This window comes from Heteronotia binoei, chromosome 1, assembly GCF_032191835.1.
Source record: "Heteronotia binoei isolate CCM8104 ecotype False Entrance Well chromosome 1, APGP_CSIRO_Hbin_v1, whole genome shotgun sequence".
NCBI classification, from domain to species: domain Eukaryota; kingdom Metazoa; phylum Chordata; class Lepidosauria; order Squamata; family Gekkonidae; genus Heteronotia; species Heteronotia binoei.
Window position 1 is genome coordinate 151,728,173 of NC_083223.1, and position 14,877 is coordinate 151,743,049.

The following is a 14,877-nucleotide window of genomic DNA, read 5'->3' on the forward strand; positions in this document are numbered from 1 at the left end:
TTTTAATGAATATATGAAATTTTTATTAAGAAAAGATGGACATACAAAGAAAAGAAAGAATAAAGAACGAACAAATACAATCAACATTAATCATACGAAAAAGATACATTCCAAACACCTTAGACGCTTGGGCGCGCCATACAGTCAAAAACACATATATGTCTAACGTCTACCACTACATCCCAATCATACACACTGGGGGATGGAGAGGATTTGAAAGGAAAAAAAAAATTCTAGCTACTCCATGTCGAAGCCTCTACTTTTGACCCATTTATAAATGGGGTCCCATTCCTCCTGACATTTTTGCACATTACCCTCTCTTAATCTTGTGGACATTAGATCAGATTCAGCGACTTCCAACAGCTTATTAATGAATTCGTCTCTGTTCGGGATTCTATCATTTTTCCAATACTTGGCATACAAAGTTCTAGCAATGGTAACTATATACAGTAACACTTTCAGTTTGGTCGTAGGCAAATTTTGCCTACAGATATTCAGAAGATACAATTCTGGCACATGCTTAACTTGTATTTTCAAGATTTTTTGAATCCAAATATTAACTTGAGCCCAATATTTCCTGGCTTCTTTGCATTGCCACCATATATGGAACAACGATCCTTCAACTTCTCGGCATTTCCAACATTTATTAGAGTATGTGGGGTAAATTTTGGCCAGTCTATTTGGTGTAAGATACCATCTATATACCATTTTATATAGATTTTCTTTGAGATCAGTTGGCTTTATTAGTTTTAAATTCTGTTTCCATAATTTTTCCCATTCATCCAGATCAATATTATAGCCAAAATCCTTAAGCCAGCGGATCCAAGCTTCTTTTACAACTTCATCCTGCATCTTAACTTGAAGTAGCCAATCATACGTTTTAGAAATTATCTTCTGCTTGGACTCTAAGATAAGATCTAATTCAATTGGTTTATTCGAAAAGCCCCTTTCTTTGTCTTTCTGAAATCTTGATTTGAGTTGACACTGGAGCCACCAATTTAACTTAGATAGTTCTTCCTCAATCAAATCATTTTGGCTATTCAACAAATAGGCATAATCTTGTGGGTTATCCCAATTATACAAGTTGGGGTGAGTCAGAGCTTCTATCGGAGATAACCACTTTGGAGTATAAGTATACATCAGCTTAATTTCATCCCAAATCTTATACAAGGATCTTCTTATTTCGTGTCTGAAAAAGCGTCCAGTTTTTACAGGAGTGTGATACCACATATAATTGTGCCAGCCTTCTCCCAAACCTACGCCTTCAATAGTCATTAGCCTCTTATTATCTAGCTTACACCAATCCCTTAACCATGCAATACAACAAGCCTTATAGTACAGATTCCAATCTGGGAGAGCAAGACCACCTCTTGATTTGCTGTCTTGTAAAATTTTCCGGAAAGATGGCGGAGTGACGCAAAGCTCCTTTCCCCGTCTCGGGAGGGAACTTTGTTTGTGGGGTAATCGAGGGGGCTTCCCGGCCGGGAAGTACCTCTTAAGGAGCTGTCTGGAGACGCTCCGAAGCCTGGGGGGCTTTCTGGACGTGGGGGAGGAACGGAGGTTCCTCACTCAGTGCCAGTTTTCCCCCTGGCCGATACCCCAGCAACACCTCGGTGCCTAACTGTGCCGCCGGGAAAGGGAGATTGGAGAGGAACCTTAACTCCCTCAAGTGCACCCCGTAGCGTTTTTTCCTACCTGGGTCGTCCCACCCTTGGAATGCGAATGGTGCAGCTCATGGCGATGGCGAGAAGAAAATAAAGCTGGTAAGCGGTTTGTGTGCTGCACAGGCTGATAGGGAGCGGAGCCGCGGCGTGTGGGCATCGGTGGAGGACGTGAATGGCTGAGGAGGCGGGCGGCTTGGCAGCTTAGCGGCGACTGAATGAGCGATCGTTTTGAGGGGAAACAACAAAGAGCTTGGCTGTGATCAAAGAATATTGGCAGAAGGAAGACAGGGGGAAGTAGGGGGTTGAGAAGCAATTCTTCTTTTCCTGTCTCTGAGACATTAAAAGTGGCTGTCAGTCCGTGACCGATGTGAGAACTGTGATCTGAGTTAGGAGAGAGGAAGCTGTCGGTAATGGCGGACGGGAGCTGAAGTTCTCCTTCAGGAGGCCGGACGTGGAAGACGCAGGCGGCGCTGGTGGTGAGCGGAGACAGAAACTTTCTGAGTGCGTTTGACGATCTTAACTCTCCCCCCCCCTTCGCTTGTCCACCTCTGGTTTTCTTTATTTTTTTTGCCTTTCATCTGCGTTGTCGCTGGAGCCTTATTTTTCTTTTGTTATTTTACTTTTCACCTTGTTGAAGAGGATGGGTTTTGTTTACGCAAATACTTATTTTTGGGATAATTAATCGTTGGTATCAGCTCAAAGGGTAGAGTAGTGGTTCTTAGCAGCTTTTGCTGCGGCTGCTCTCTATTGAAGATTGTGGTTTTTAAATTTATAACTATTGGAAACGGATTAGGCACTATATTTGGATCTTTGAAACCTTCCTTCTTGGAGTATAAGAGACTGGAACTTTTGGACTCTAGAAAACATTTTCCTTTTCATCTTTCAAAACGTGGGGATTTATTAGGGCTAAAACTAGAACTTGGCTTTTAGAACACTGAAGACAGCTAAAAATCTATTTGACACTAAGACACTAAGACATTAAAATTGGACACTAAGCTACCAAGACAATATTAAGATCCTGAAACAGTTAAGTAACAAGAGAAGGGAAGAAAGAAGGAAGAAGAAGGAGCAGAGAAGATAAGGAACAGAGAAGATAAGACTGTGTAAATACTTATGTTGATTATTTCTTGACTCAGAACTGTAATTTTTGAGTTATTTACTTATTCACTTACTATAAATAATTCTAGGGCTAAATTTTGATAGGTAATCCCTAATGCGTTAATGAAATGAATTGATTTAATATCTGATACCTAATAATTGATTGAATTATTGACTGAGCTCAAAGAATTATTGATTTTATAGAATTGCTGTATTACTTATTGAGCATTTTTATTGGATCCCAGATAAGCTTGAATCACTGACTGAGCTTAAGAAGTTATTTAGCTGAATATTGATTATTGATAGTCTTTCCGCTTATTGATATATTGAGCTGTTGAAAATTACAAATTGGGTCAGTTTATAAGGTTAGTGACAGTAGCATCATTATGACGGAAACAAAGATTAAAAAATACCTACAAGGTACTCCTCCGGCAGGGGGAGGTAAGGTGCAAGTCGCTGTCAACCAAGACGCGTTGGAAAAATTACAGAGTACAGTTACTGCTGGATTTAAACAGAACCAAGATGCTTTAGATGGACTGAAAACAGACTTGATGACTCAAATTAGGAAAACCAATGATCAGTTGGCAGAATTTCAAAAGCAGCTGTTGGCCAATACACAACAAGTTCATGGTTTTACAGCTAAAGTTGAGAGAATGGAAGATCGGGAGAAGCGCACAATCAATACGGTTAGAGAAAACCAAACAGGATTGATGGAGCTAGAAGAACGGGTGATGAGGCTCGAAATGGAGAAAGCTTCAACTATTCTTCGCTTTCAAAATCTACCAGAAGAAAAGGAGGAAGATATAATCAGTAAAATTAGAGGCATCTTAATTATTGATGATGAAGAACTATTGGAAGAAGGTCCAAGAGATATTCTTTGGGCCAAAAGAGTTTCTTCGAGCTACATAAGGAAATTCAAACTTCCCAGAGAAGTTCAAGTAAAGTTCGCCCGTCCAGAAACTGTGGAAAGGATTCTGCGGAAGGCAAGAGATTATGAAATGAATTGGAAGGGAACGAAGATCAAAGTATTGAAAGAGATACCCTGGAGTGTCCGACAGAGGAGATTCAAGTTCAGGAAATTGTCTACTTGGTTAATGAAGCAAGAAATTCAATTTAGATGGCTTGTCCCGCAAGGTCTTTTCTTTACATTTCAAACTAAGAGATACAATATTACTACTGAGGCAAAGATGGAAGAATTTTGTGATGAGTTTGTGAAGCGAAATGGATCTGAATTGGGAGACGAACAGGAGGTAGAAGGAGCTAAGAAGTTCACTGATGATAAGTCTCCCAAAAAGAAACCTGAGAAGATCAAAACCAGGCTCCAGACTAAGAAGGACTCAGCCATGATATCGGATAGTATTCACTCACCAAAATGAATTCTAAGATGGAAACTAAAATACTCTCTTTGAACGTCAATGGATTAAATGAATCCGGGAAGAGGAAGAGAACTTTTCTGCAATTGAAAAAATCTGGCGCCCACATTATCTGTCTACAAGAAACGCATATTAGGAAAGACAATGTGAAGTATTTGGAAAACAAGAAATTGGGTACTTTATATGCTTCATGTGATCCTTTTAAAAAGAAGAAAGGGGTAGCTATTTTTGTTCCTCATCACATTAAGTCGAGCTGCCTATTTTCGGATGAACAAGGAAGAATCATCATAGTCGAGTTGGAGTTAAATGGATTTAAAACAATCCTTGGGAACATTTATGCCCCTAACGAAAATCAAGAAAAATTTTATCAAGTATTGTGCACGAAACTTAGGGAATTCAATTCAGATAGGTACTGCATAGTTGGCGATTACAATGCGATATTTGATATCAAAATGGATAAAAAATATGACGACCCTCAAAAAAAGAAGAAGAATCGGAATTTACTACCTAATTCTTTTTTGAAGCTGGCTGAAGAATTAAACTTAGTAGATGCCTGGAGAACAAAGAACCCGAACACGACAAATTTTACTTTCTAATCACATTCACATAAATCTTGGTCCAGAATAGATATGACCTGGGTATCCTTGAGTATGATTTTGTCAGTTAACCAAGTTGATATCCTCCCTCAGTCATATGCTGATCACAACCCAATTTTGTTATCTCTATAGGAGCAATCAAGAAATCCTCGATGGTCTCTCAATTTGCAAATTTTAAAAGAAACTCAATTTCTGGAAGTAGCTAAAAAAGAGATTCAGGAATTTTTTAAACTCAACTTGGAGAAAGACACGAAGATCCCAGTTATTTGGGACGCATTCAAGGCCTTCTTTAGAGGAGTCGCCATCCGTTACTCAAAGAGGAGGAAGAGAGAACAAAGAAAATCTTACAATGAACTTGTAACAAAATTGAAATACTATGAGAAACAACAGAAAACTGGGAATCCAAGAGAGGTGAAGGCCAGAATTACTTTTATCCAACATCAGATAAATATTCTTTTAGCAGAAGAAATGGAGAAAAAACTAAAATGGACAAGACAAAACTATTTTGAAAATGCTAACAAAGTGAGTAGATGGTTGGCTTACAAATTAAGGAAGGAAAAGGAGAAGAAGATCATAAAAATGTTGAAAAATGATGCCAAGGAGGAGGTGTTTCAAAATTTTCAAATGAAAGACATTATTCAAAACTTTTATAGGAATCTGTACAAAAAGCAAGAGATTGAACAATTCAAGCAAGAAAATTATATTAAAGGAGTCGAAATGAAACAATTAACAAGGGAACAGCAAGCAAGTTTGGAGAGCCCAATCTCAATGCAGGAATTGGTTGAGGTAATTAAAACCCAAAAAAGTAACAAGACCCCAGGTCCAGATGGACTTCCGATTGAGTTTTTTAGAGCCTTTGAAGATTTGTTATTGCTGCCCTTTAAGAAGGTAATTGAGAATGTCTATCATTCAGGCGAGACTCCAGATTCTTGGAAAGAAGCGCTTATTACTCTCATTCACAAAGAAGGCACCGACCCATCAGAAATTAAAAATTATAGACCAATTTCACTTTTAAATAGTGATTATAAGATTTTTGCAACAATTTTAGTGAATAGATTGAAGAAGGTGATTACCGACTTAATTCATGAGGATCAAACAGGTTTCGTCCCAGGACGACTAATGAATCAGAATGTGAGGCTACTTTTAAATGTGATTGAATATTACAGAGATCACCCGGACAAAGAATTTGCTGCTATTTTTGTGGATGCAGAAAAGGCTTTTGATAATGTTAATTGGAATTTCACCAAAGTGACATTGGATGCGATTGGTTGTGGTGATAGGTACCGCAGAATGGTCGAAGCGATTTACTCAAAGCAGAATGCGAGAGTGAGTTTTAATGGAGTGATGGGACGGTGGCTCAGTGGTAGATCATCTGCTTGGGAAGCGGAAGGTCCCAAGTTCAATCCCTGGCATCTCCAAAAAAGGGTCCAGGCAAATTGGTGTGGAAAACCTCAGCTTGAGACCCTGGAGAGCCGCTGCCAGTCTGAGAAGACAATACTGACTTTGATGGACCAAGGGTCTGATTCAGTATAAGGCAGCTTCATATGTTCATATGATGTCTGATTTAGTAGAAATACAACAAGGCACTAGACAGGGATGCCCGTTATCCCCATTGCTTTTTATCTTGACGTTAGAACCTTTAATAAAGAAGATTAGAGAAGACAACAAAATTCAAGGAACCAGAATTAATAACGTGGAATTTAAGTCTTTGGCGTTTGCGGACGATTTAGTATTTATCTTGGAACAACCCATCTCTTCGATAGTCCCTCTGAAGCAAAGACTACGAGAATTTGGAGAAGTATCTGGTTTCAAACTGAATGTGTCTAAGACAAAAATTTTAATGAAAAATATGGAGAAAATTCAAGTTGAATCTTTAGAACAGCTTTCAGGATTTAAGCAAGAAAAAAAGATAAAATACCTTGGAATTTATTTGACGAATGATTTAAAGACTTTGTACAGAGACAATTATGAAAAAATATTGAAAGAAATACGGGATGATCTAACTAACTGGAAAGAGCTCCATATTTCGCTCTTAGGTAGAGTCGCTACAATAAAGATGAACATTCTTTCAAGGATCTTATTTCTCTTCCAAACAATCCCAATCACCTTACCCAAACTATTTTTCCAGAAACTTAACTCTATGATCAAGTTGTTTATCTGGCAAGGGGAAAAGGCCAGAAAAAAAGGCTTCTTTTCTTATGTTCAGAGTAAGAAAAAGTGAAAGGACATGGTAAGCCTGTTGCGAGGGCAGGAAAGTGAAATTGTAACAGGTAATGAAGAGAGGGCGGAACAGCTCAATTCCTACTTTTCCTCAGTCTTCTCTTCTGAGGGAAATGGTGCTCAACATGGCAAAAACAGAACATATAAGAAGGGTATGAAGTTCCAACCTAGGATCAGCGTAGGGGTAGTACATAAACACCTAGTTTCTATAAATGAAACCAAGTCCTCAGGGCCAGATAAACTGCATCCAAGGGTTCTGAAAGAGCTTGCAGATGTAATTTCTGAGCCTCTGGCCATTATTTTTGAGAATTCTTGGAGAACAGGAGAGGTGCTGGAAGATTGGAGGCGGGTGAATGTTGTCCCCATCTTCAAGAAGGGAAAAAAAGATGATCTGGGTAACTACCGACCTGTCAGCTTGATGTCTATCCCTAGAAATGCTTTAACATCCTGAGGGAGTTTCTGCTCCAACAGGACGTGGACCTGGCTTGCGTGACCGAGACCTGGGTGAGGGAAGGGGAGACAGTGGCTCTCTCCCAAATGGCCCCCCCGGGATACTCGGTCTTTCACCAATCGCGGACCAGCGGGCGGGGGGGAGGAGTGGCGTTACTCATACGGGAGGATTACTCCTTTCGGGCCCTCCCGGACCCAAGGATCGATGGTATTGAATGTGCCGGTTTGGCGTGGGATGCCGGAGAGGGGTTGGCAGTCTGGTTGGTGTACCGTCCGCCTAACGCACCAACCGGCGCCTTACCATCACTATTGGAGGCAGTGGCGGGCTGGGCGTTGAGGTTCCCGAGGCTTATGGTCTTGGGTGACTTCAACGTCCATGCCGACGACACGGCCTCCACTCAGGCGATGGACCTAGTGTCTTCCATGGCGACACTGGGGCTCTCTCAATTTGTTACGACTCCCACGCACCAAGCCGGACACACACTAGACCTGATCTTTGCGTCCGGGATTTCGGTGAGCGATATCGCGCTGGAAGCGGTACCATGGTCGGATCACCTAGCCCTTAAGGCTCGTGTGGGGACGCCACCCCAACCCTGTATGGGCGGAGAGCCTATTTTGGCTCACCCTCGGAGCCTGATGGACCCGGAACGGTTCCAAACGGCCCTGAGGGAACCCTGGCCCACTAGCAATTCCCTCGATGGCCTTGTGGAAACCTGGCAAGACCGACTAACCAGGGCCATTGACGAAATAGCACCCCAGCGCCCTCTGCGCCCTCGTAGGAGGTTGGCCCCATGGTACACCTTGGAATTGCGCCAACTCAAACAAGGGCTCAGACGACTAGAGAGGCAGTGGAGACATACTCGGGACGAAGCAATGAGAACATCCTACAGAACGCTTATGAAGTCGTATGAGATGGCAGTCAAGGCCGCAAAGAAAAATTACTTTGCAGCCAAGATTGCATCCGCAGATTCGCGCCCAGCACAACTGTTTAGAATAATTGGGGACCTTATAACTTTGCCACAAGGCAAACCAAACATTAGAGAATTGGAGATTGGCTGTGAGGCATTTGCGAAATATTTTGCGGATAAAATCTCATTGCTCCGCCAAGACCTGCCTACCACCTTGGAAACAGTGAGTGAAATTGAGGCTCCGTGCCTGTTTTCGGGGTTGGTCCTGGATCGCTTCGACCCGCTCGACCTGGAGGAAGTCGATGGGATCCTCTCCGCTGCTCGCCCAACAACATGTGATTTGGATCCTTGCCCCTCTTGGCTGATTAAATCTTGCCAGAGGGAGCTCAGAAGTCCTCTACGGGACTTCATAAATAGATCCCTCGTAGAGGGGCACTTCCCAACACCTCTGAAAGAGGCGTTGGTTCGCCCTCTCTTAAAAAAATGTACAGCAGACCCGGCCGAATTGGCGAATTACCGTCCGGTGTCTAATCTACCATTCCTAGGCAAAATTATTGAGAGGGCAGTGGCGTTGCAGCTACAGAGGTTCCTAGATGACGCTTCCGTCCTTGACCCGTGCCAGTCTGGGTTCCGACCGGGCCACGGGACGGAGACAGTGCTGGTCGCCTTGGTGGATGACCTCCAGCGGCATCTGGATCGGGGCGGCTCTGCGGTACTGATGTTATTAGACCTGTCGGCGGCATTTGATACAGTCGACCATCAGTTACTAAAGCGCCGCCTTGCCGACATAGGGGTTAGGGGGCTGGCCTTACAGTGGCTTTCCTCCTTCCTCTCTGATCGGGGACAAAGGGTGGCCATTGGCGATCCCAGAGGCACACACTTGATTGTGGGGTGCCTCAGGGAGCAGTTCTCTCCCCAATGCTGTTTAACATTTATATGCGCCCCCTTGCCCAGATTGTCCGGAGGTTTGGGCTGGGTTGCCATCAATATGCAGATGACACCCAGCTCTATCTACTAATGGACGGCCGGCCTGGCTCCGCCCCAGGGAACCTGGATCGGGCCTTGCAGGCTGTAGCGGCGTGGCTTAGATTGAGTGGGTTGAAGTTGAACCCAGCGAAGACAGAGGTCCTTTGCGTGGGTCGCGGCGCCCAGGGAGGGGAAATAGCTCTCCCAACCTTCGACGGCGCACCATTGGAACCAGTGCGCCAGGTAAAGAGTTTGGGTGTTTTACTGGAGCCTTCATTATCAATGGAGGCCCAGATAGCAGCCACTGCCAAGTCAGCATTCTTTCATCTGAAGCGGGCAAGGCAGTTGGCCCCCTTCCTGGAACGCCGCGACCTCGCAACAGTGATCCATGCAATGGTCACCTCAAGATTGGACTACTGTAATGCCCTCTACTTGGGGCTACCTCTGTGCCGGACTCGGAAGCTGCAGCTAGTGCAGAATGCGGCGGCCAGGCTGTTACTGGGGCTCCCGAAATGGGAGCACATACAGCCGGGGCTGCGCGGACTGCACTGGCTGCCAGTTATCTACCGAGTCCAGTACAAAGTGTTGGTTATTACCTTTAAAGCCCTATATGGCCGAGGACCTGCCTACCTAAGGGACCGTCTCTCCCCGTATGAACCCCAGAGGGCACTGAGGTCAGCAAGTAAAAACAAAATGACCATCCCTGGGCCGAGAGAGGCCAAACTCCAAAACACCAGAGTACGAGCCTTTTCAGTTGCGGCACCTGCACTGTGGAACCAGCTCCCGGAGGAGGTGCGGGCCCTGCGGAACCTCGACCAGTTCCGCAGGGCCTGCAAGACTGCCCTTTTTAGACACGCCTATAATGATACGGACTGCTGAGTTGCAATGAACGAAGAACCGCCATCTCTAACATCATTTAAACTGGCAGATTCAGCGCCAGAACAGCTATTACTGCCAGATATATATATAATGTAATGTAAAATTAAGTATTTTAACTGAATTAACGGGTTTTTATATGTGTAATTTTAATTGCTAATCTAATGTTTTATTATTTATGTTAATATATTACTTACTGTTAGCCGCCCTGAGCCGCTTTGCGGGGAGGGCGGGGTAGAAATAAAATTTATTATTATTATTATTATTATTATAACATCGAGCAGTTCTGTTACCGGTAGCTACAGCTGGTGCCACAAAATGGCAATTGCAACGGTGAGGCTTCAGGATAAACAAGGAGTCCCAGCTTCCACTGAAAGTCCTGGGTTTTGTCACATCCCATGCTTAGAAACTCCTCTTCTGGAGTCCCTTCGGGTATCCGGGTGTCCGGACCCCCTCAACCCATGCAATTAAAGGGGGATCGCAAGCGCTGTGATTCCCCCTTGACGTCACTGTGCTGAAGCCGGAACAGGAAGCCGCACCTTCCTCTTCCTATATTGGGGAGCAGAAGCTCCAGGCTTCTTATCCACAGGATCTTGAGAAACTTTCTTCAAGCTTCGCGGAGGCTGGGGAAGTAGCCTTTGTTCCAATAGTTCAGGATCAGTTACTGTGGGGAGATCCTGAAACCTATTGCTGATCAGCAGACGCTCAGAACATCTCCTGATTTTCTTTCTCCTTCGGGTTACATTTTTCCAGGAAGCCTCTTCCTGTGTTGGGTTCTCTTCTAATTACTGAGATACCACTTCCTCTCCCTCTTCTTGTCCTTTCAAGAGCACGTCATGCGTTCTGTAAGAAAATCCTCACCTTCCATTATACACTGCAGTGTGGACAATCATGCCTCCAGTCCCCGTATCTTCTCCTCCAGCAGGGCCATTAACTTACACTTGCTGCAAGTGTGATTGCTGCTACTCTCAGGTAGAAATACAAACATCCCACAGTCTTTACACGTCATTGCCTCTGTTCCCTCACCAGCCATGCTGGTGCAATCCATTTCAAATTTTTCTTTATCTTGACCTCTCTTTAAATTCCACTACCAACTGCCACTTGAAACTACTTATGAGTAACTACCCCCTTCCTACAGAACCCCCAGGCCAAGAACCCTTCCGCTCACGCCTGTGGCAAGATGAGCCTTGCAAATTAAAGGCTCAAGCCCCCACCCACCTCTGACTCAACAGCCAGAGCAACAGCAGAGGATGGGGCCAGCAATTACCCCCAGGCAAACAAGCTCTCCTAACCCAGCAACAGCTACACAAAAGACACACAAAAGCAATCAGAAACCCCTCTCCAGCAGGCACCAAGCACTCATACAGTTCCCTTCCACAGCAACCCTAGGTAATGCTCCCCAGCAGTTTTAGAAAAGCAATTCAACTCTCAGCTTACCAGCAGCTCTGTTCTAGCTGTAGAAAGCACCTTCTACTGCAGCTGAGATCTCTTCCAACCCTATGATTCTGTTTGTGAGTGGGTGTGAGCATACACACAAGTACACATGTATAATTTTTTTTCTTCTGAACCATCTACCAATCATGACTGCCATGAATTACCAATATGTTTCATTTCCCTACTGGAAATCTTCTGGTTTTTATCTCCTCAAGAATGGATAAATAAAAGAACACCCTTTAAATATTTAGAACTCTAAAATAAGGATTCTGCTGTAGAAATTATTCTAACCAAGGACCATAGAAAATGAGGTTGTCTGGTTAGCAGTTGTCTGCTTGTGCCATTCCAGTCCAGGCTTTGTAATTATCTCACTGCTAATTCTCATAATGCTTAATTCTCACAAGGCTTGACTAGGAAAACAGCAGACCACTCATGGCTAGGGTTGCCAGTTCTGGCTTGAGAGTTTTCTGGAGATTTGGGGGCTTAGCTTGGGGAAGGCAGAATTTCAGAGTAGGAGGGAACTCCTTGGGGTATGATTCCATACATTCCTGCATCCAAAGCTGATGTTTACTTGCAGGAGACTGGGAAACTGATCTCTGTTGAATGGAGATGTAATTCCGGGAGATCTCCAGCTGCCACTTGGAAGTTAGCAGCCCTACTCCATATTTTCTCCAAGACAGGACCTCCCAAAGCTGAAATTCATCAATAATATTAAAAATATTCATAACAAGCCATTCATGATATTAGAACTTACGATACTCACAATATCGTGTATTGTATGTCATGTATGTAGCTAATGTATGTCAATTTCTATCTGCACATTACGGTGTCTATAAAGAGTTAATTAATCACAGCTGTTAAAGGGACAAGTAACCAAAAATCTCACAGTTTGTCCAACACCCTACAGAAATATAAAAAATTTGCAAAATCCAAAGGAAACAGGTAAAGTCTAGCACCAAGTTAAGATCATAAAGTATGATCATGTTGAGCTTGTATATCCAAGTTATCTTTTGTCTGAATAAAAGTTTCTAAATATTGTCACAAGATCCTTTGGCTCTGTATTTATATAAGACAAAAAAACTTGAAACTGTCATGTTTATGTTGTTTTTCAATAAAGTGGCTGATAAAGGGGTGTCTGAATACATAACGCCCTGATAAAGGGCGTTATGAATACAGTGCTCTAGAATACTAGATCTGACAGGACATGTGGTATTTGCAATGTACAGGAGACCAAAATCACTTAAAATTATATACAGAAGAATCCTTTTAAGGATTAAAAAAACTGGCAGATCTGTCTTTATTACTTCTTCCAGAATACCACCATGAGGATCGATTTGCCTAGCATTTTAACATAGCTACCAGACAGAACGGAGCCTCCGGCAGCCCGCCGCATCGCGGCGTGGCTGTCGGGGAGATTTTGCCCCCCCCAGGAGGGAGAGCGGTTTTTTCAGCACGCTTTCAGTGCGTCTGGGAGGGGCGGGGCTTCCGCGCCTGCTCGGAAGCCTCCGCTCCTGACTTGACAGTCCTCTTCGGGTGCTTGGCCCTCCCGCCCGCCTTGTTTGTTATGTAGGCATTTGCTGGTCGCCTCTTTTATGAGGGGCCGGGTAGGAATTTTTTACTCCCCGGCTATTTGGCTGGTGACTGGGGTGTGTTTTTTGCCTACCCTGCATAGCATAACAGTGGATTGAGGTATTGGCCTCGGGTTGGTGCCTTGTATAGATTGGTCACTTTTCAGGCAGGTTTTACGGGGTTTATGGCACCATGCGGCCTGGGGAGGACCGGTTAGCCTCCCCCTTTTGGGGAGTTAGGGGTCTGGCAGGATCAACCTTTGGGTGTGGCTCGAGGTGTGTGAATGCAGACTGTCCTGGAGACTCGATTGGATGGGTGCCTTTCGCTGAGACTCGCGTCTGGTGTCTGGGCCCTCCAGTGCGAGCCTCCCTGCTGGGCCTGCCTGACGGGAGCTGTGACACACAGCTCTAGCCGGGGGGCTGGGTCTCTTGCCCACTGAAAAAGGCAGGGGAGCGGTCTGAGGAGACCCCTGGCCCTGACCTGGCCACAGTTCGGTTGCCCTTGCCATTGCAGTGTTATTCAATAAAGTGGCCCATAGTTTCACCAATGTAATTGTGTCCGCCTCTTTATTCTGACTTGGGGGGGCAACACCCAGTGCTGGGGATGAGGGGGTGGGGAGAGAGCGAGAGAGCTGCATTGTGAAAGAGTGTTGCCCTTAAAATGGCTGTTGTCATCCTGCATCTCTTTTTTGATTGGTTGCCCTTTGCTTGGGTATAATATGTAGCAATTTCCAGAAAAGCAACTGAGACAACCTCCAGAATGCTGCATTGTTATGAAATTGACAGTCCTCTGAAAAGGCTATCACAAATCCACCATTTTTCAAACATCAGGAGCTTCATCCTCGCTGTCACCTTTCTGATATATCCGTTCTGTCTGAGGAACTGTGTGTGCTCATGAAAGCTCATGCCTTGATTAAAACTTTATTGCTCTTAAAGGTGCCACTGGAATCTAACTTTGTTCTATTGCTTTAGACCAACACAGCTGCCCATCTGGATTCATTCTGTCTGGTAGCTTTGTTCATGCATATGTGTTTGCAGCACATAAACACAGCATCTTTGCTGGGTTGCCTTTGACTAGGCAAGGAAAAGGCCCCCAACCATATGAGGGACAAACTCCAGAGAGGACAGAGGAAATATTACCGTCTATAGAGACTGATCGGGATGTAGATTGGGAACTACCAGAAGTTCAAGATGGGTTTTGGAGAGGTAGAGGAACTAGAGATCAAATTGCTGACATTCACTAGATTATGGAGAAAGCACGGGAGTATCAGAAAAACGTCTATTTCTGCTTCATTGACTACACTAAAACCTTTGACTGTGTGGATCACAACAAACCATGGCAAGTCCTTAAAGAAATGGGAGTACCAGACCACTTCACATGTCTCCTGAGAAACCTGTATAAGGGTCAAGAAGCAACGGTCAGAATGGGATATGGAACAACTGATTGGTTTAGAATAGGAAAAGGAGTTTGACACCCTGCTTATTTAATTTATATGCAGAGTACATCATGCGGAATGCTGGCCTGAATGAAGCAGAAGCCGGAATTAAGTTTGCCGGGAAAAACATCAACAGCCTCAGATATGCAGATGATACCACTCTAATGGCAGAAAGTGAAGAGGACCTAAAGAACCTCTTGCAGAGGGTGAAAGAGGAGAGTGCAAAAGTAGGCTTGAAACTCAACATCAAAAAAACTAAGATCATGGCATCCGGCCCCATCACACCTT

The 14,877-nt window shown here is 44.1% G+C and overlaps 1 protein-coding gene across 1 annotated transcript in view; it reads left to right on the forward strand.

Moving 5' to 3' along the window:
• The first annotated feature begins 4,146 nt into the window (after positions 1 to 4,146).
• LOC132573727 (endoplasmic reticulum membrane-associated RNA degradation protein-like) overlaps positions 4,147 to 14,877 on the forward strand; it is a 115,984-nt gene continuing 105,253 nt past the window's right edge. Inside the window, exon 1 of the mRNA XM_060241466.1 lies at positions 4,147 to 4,309. Within this exon, the coding sequence (XP_060097449.1) occupies positions 4,147 to 4,309 (163 nt within the window). The remainder of the gene's footprint in view (positions 4,310 to 14,877) is intronic.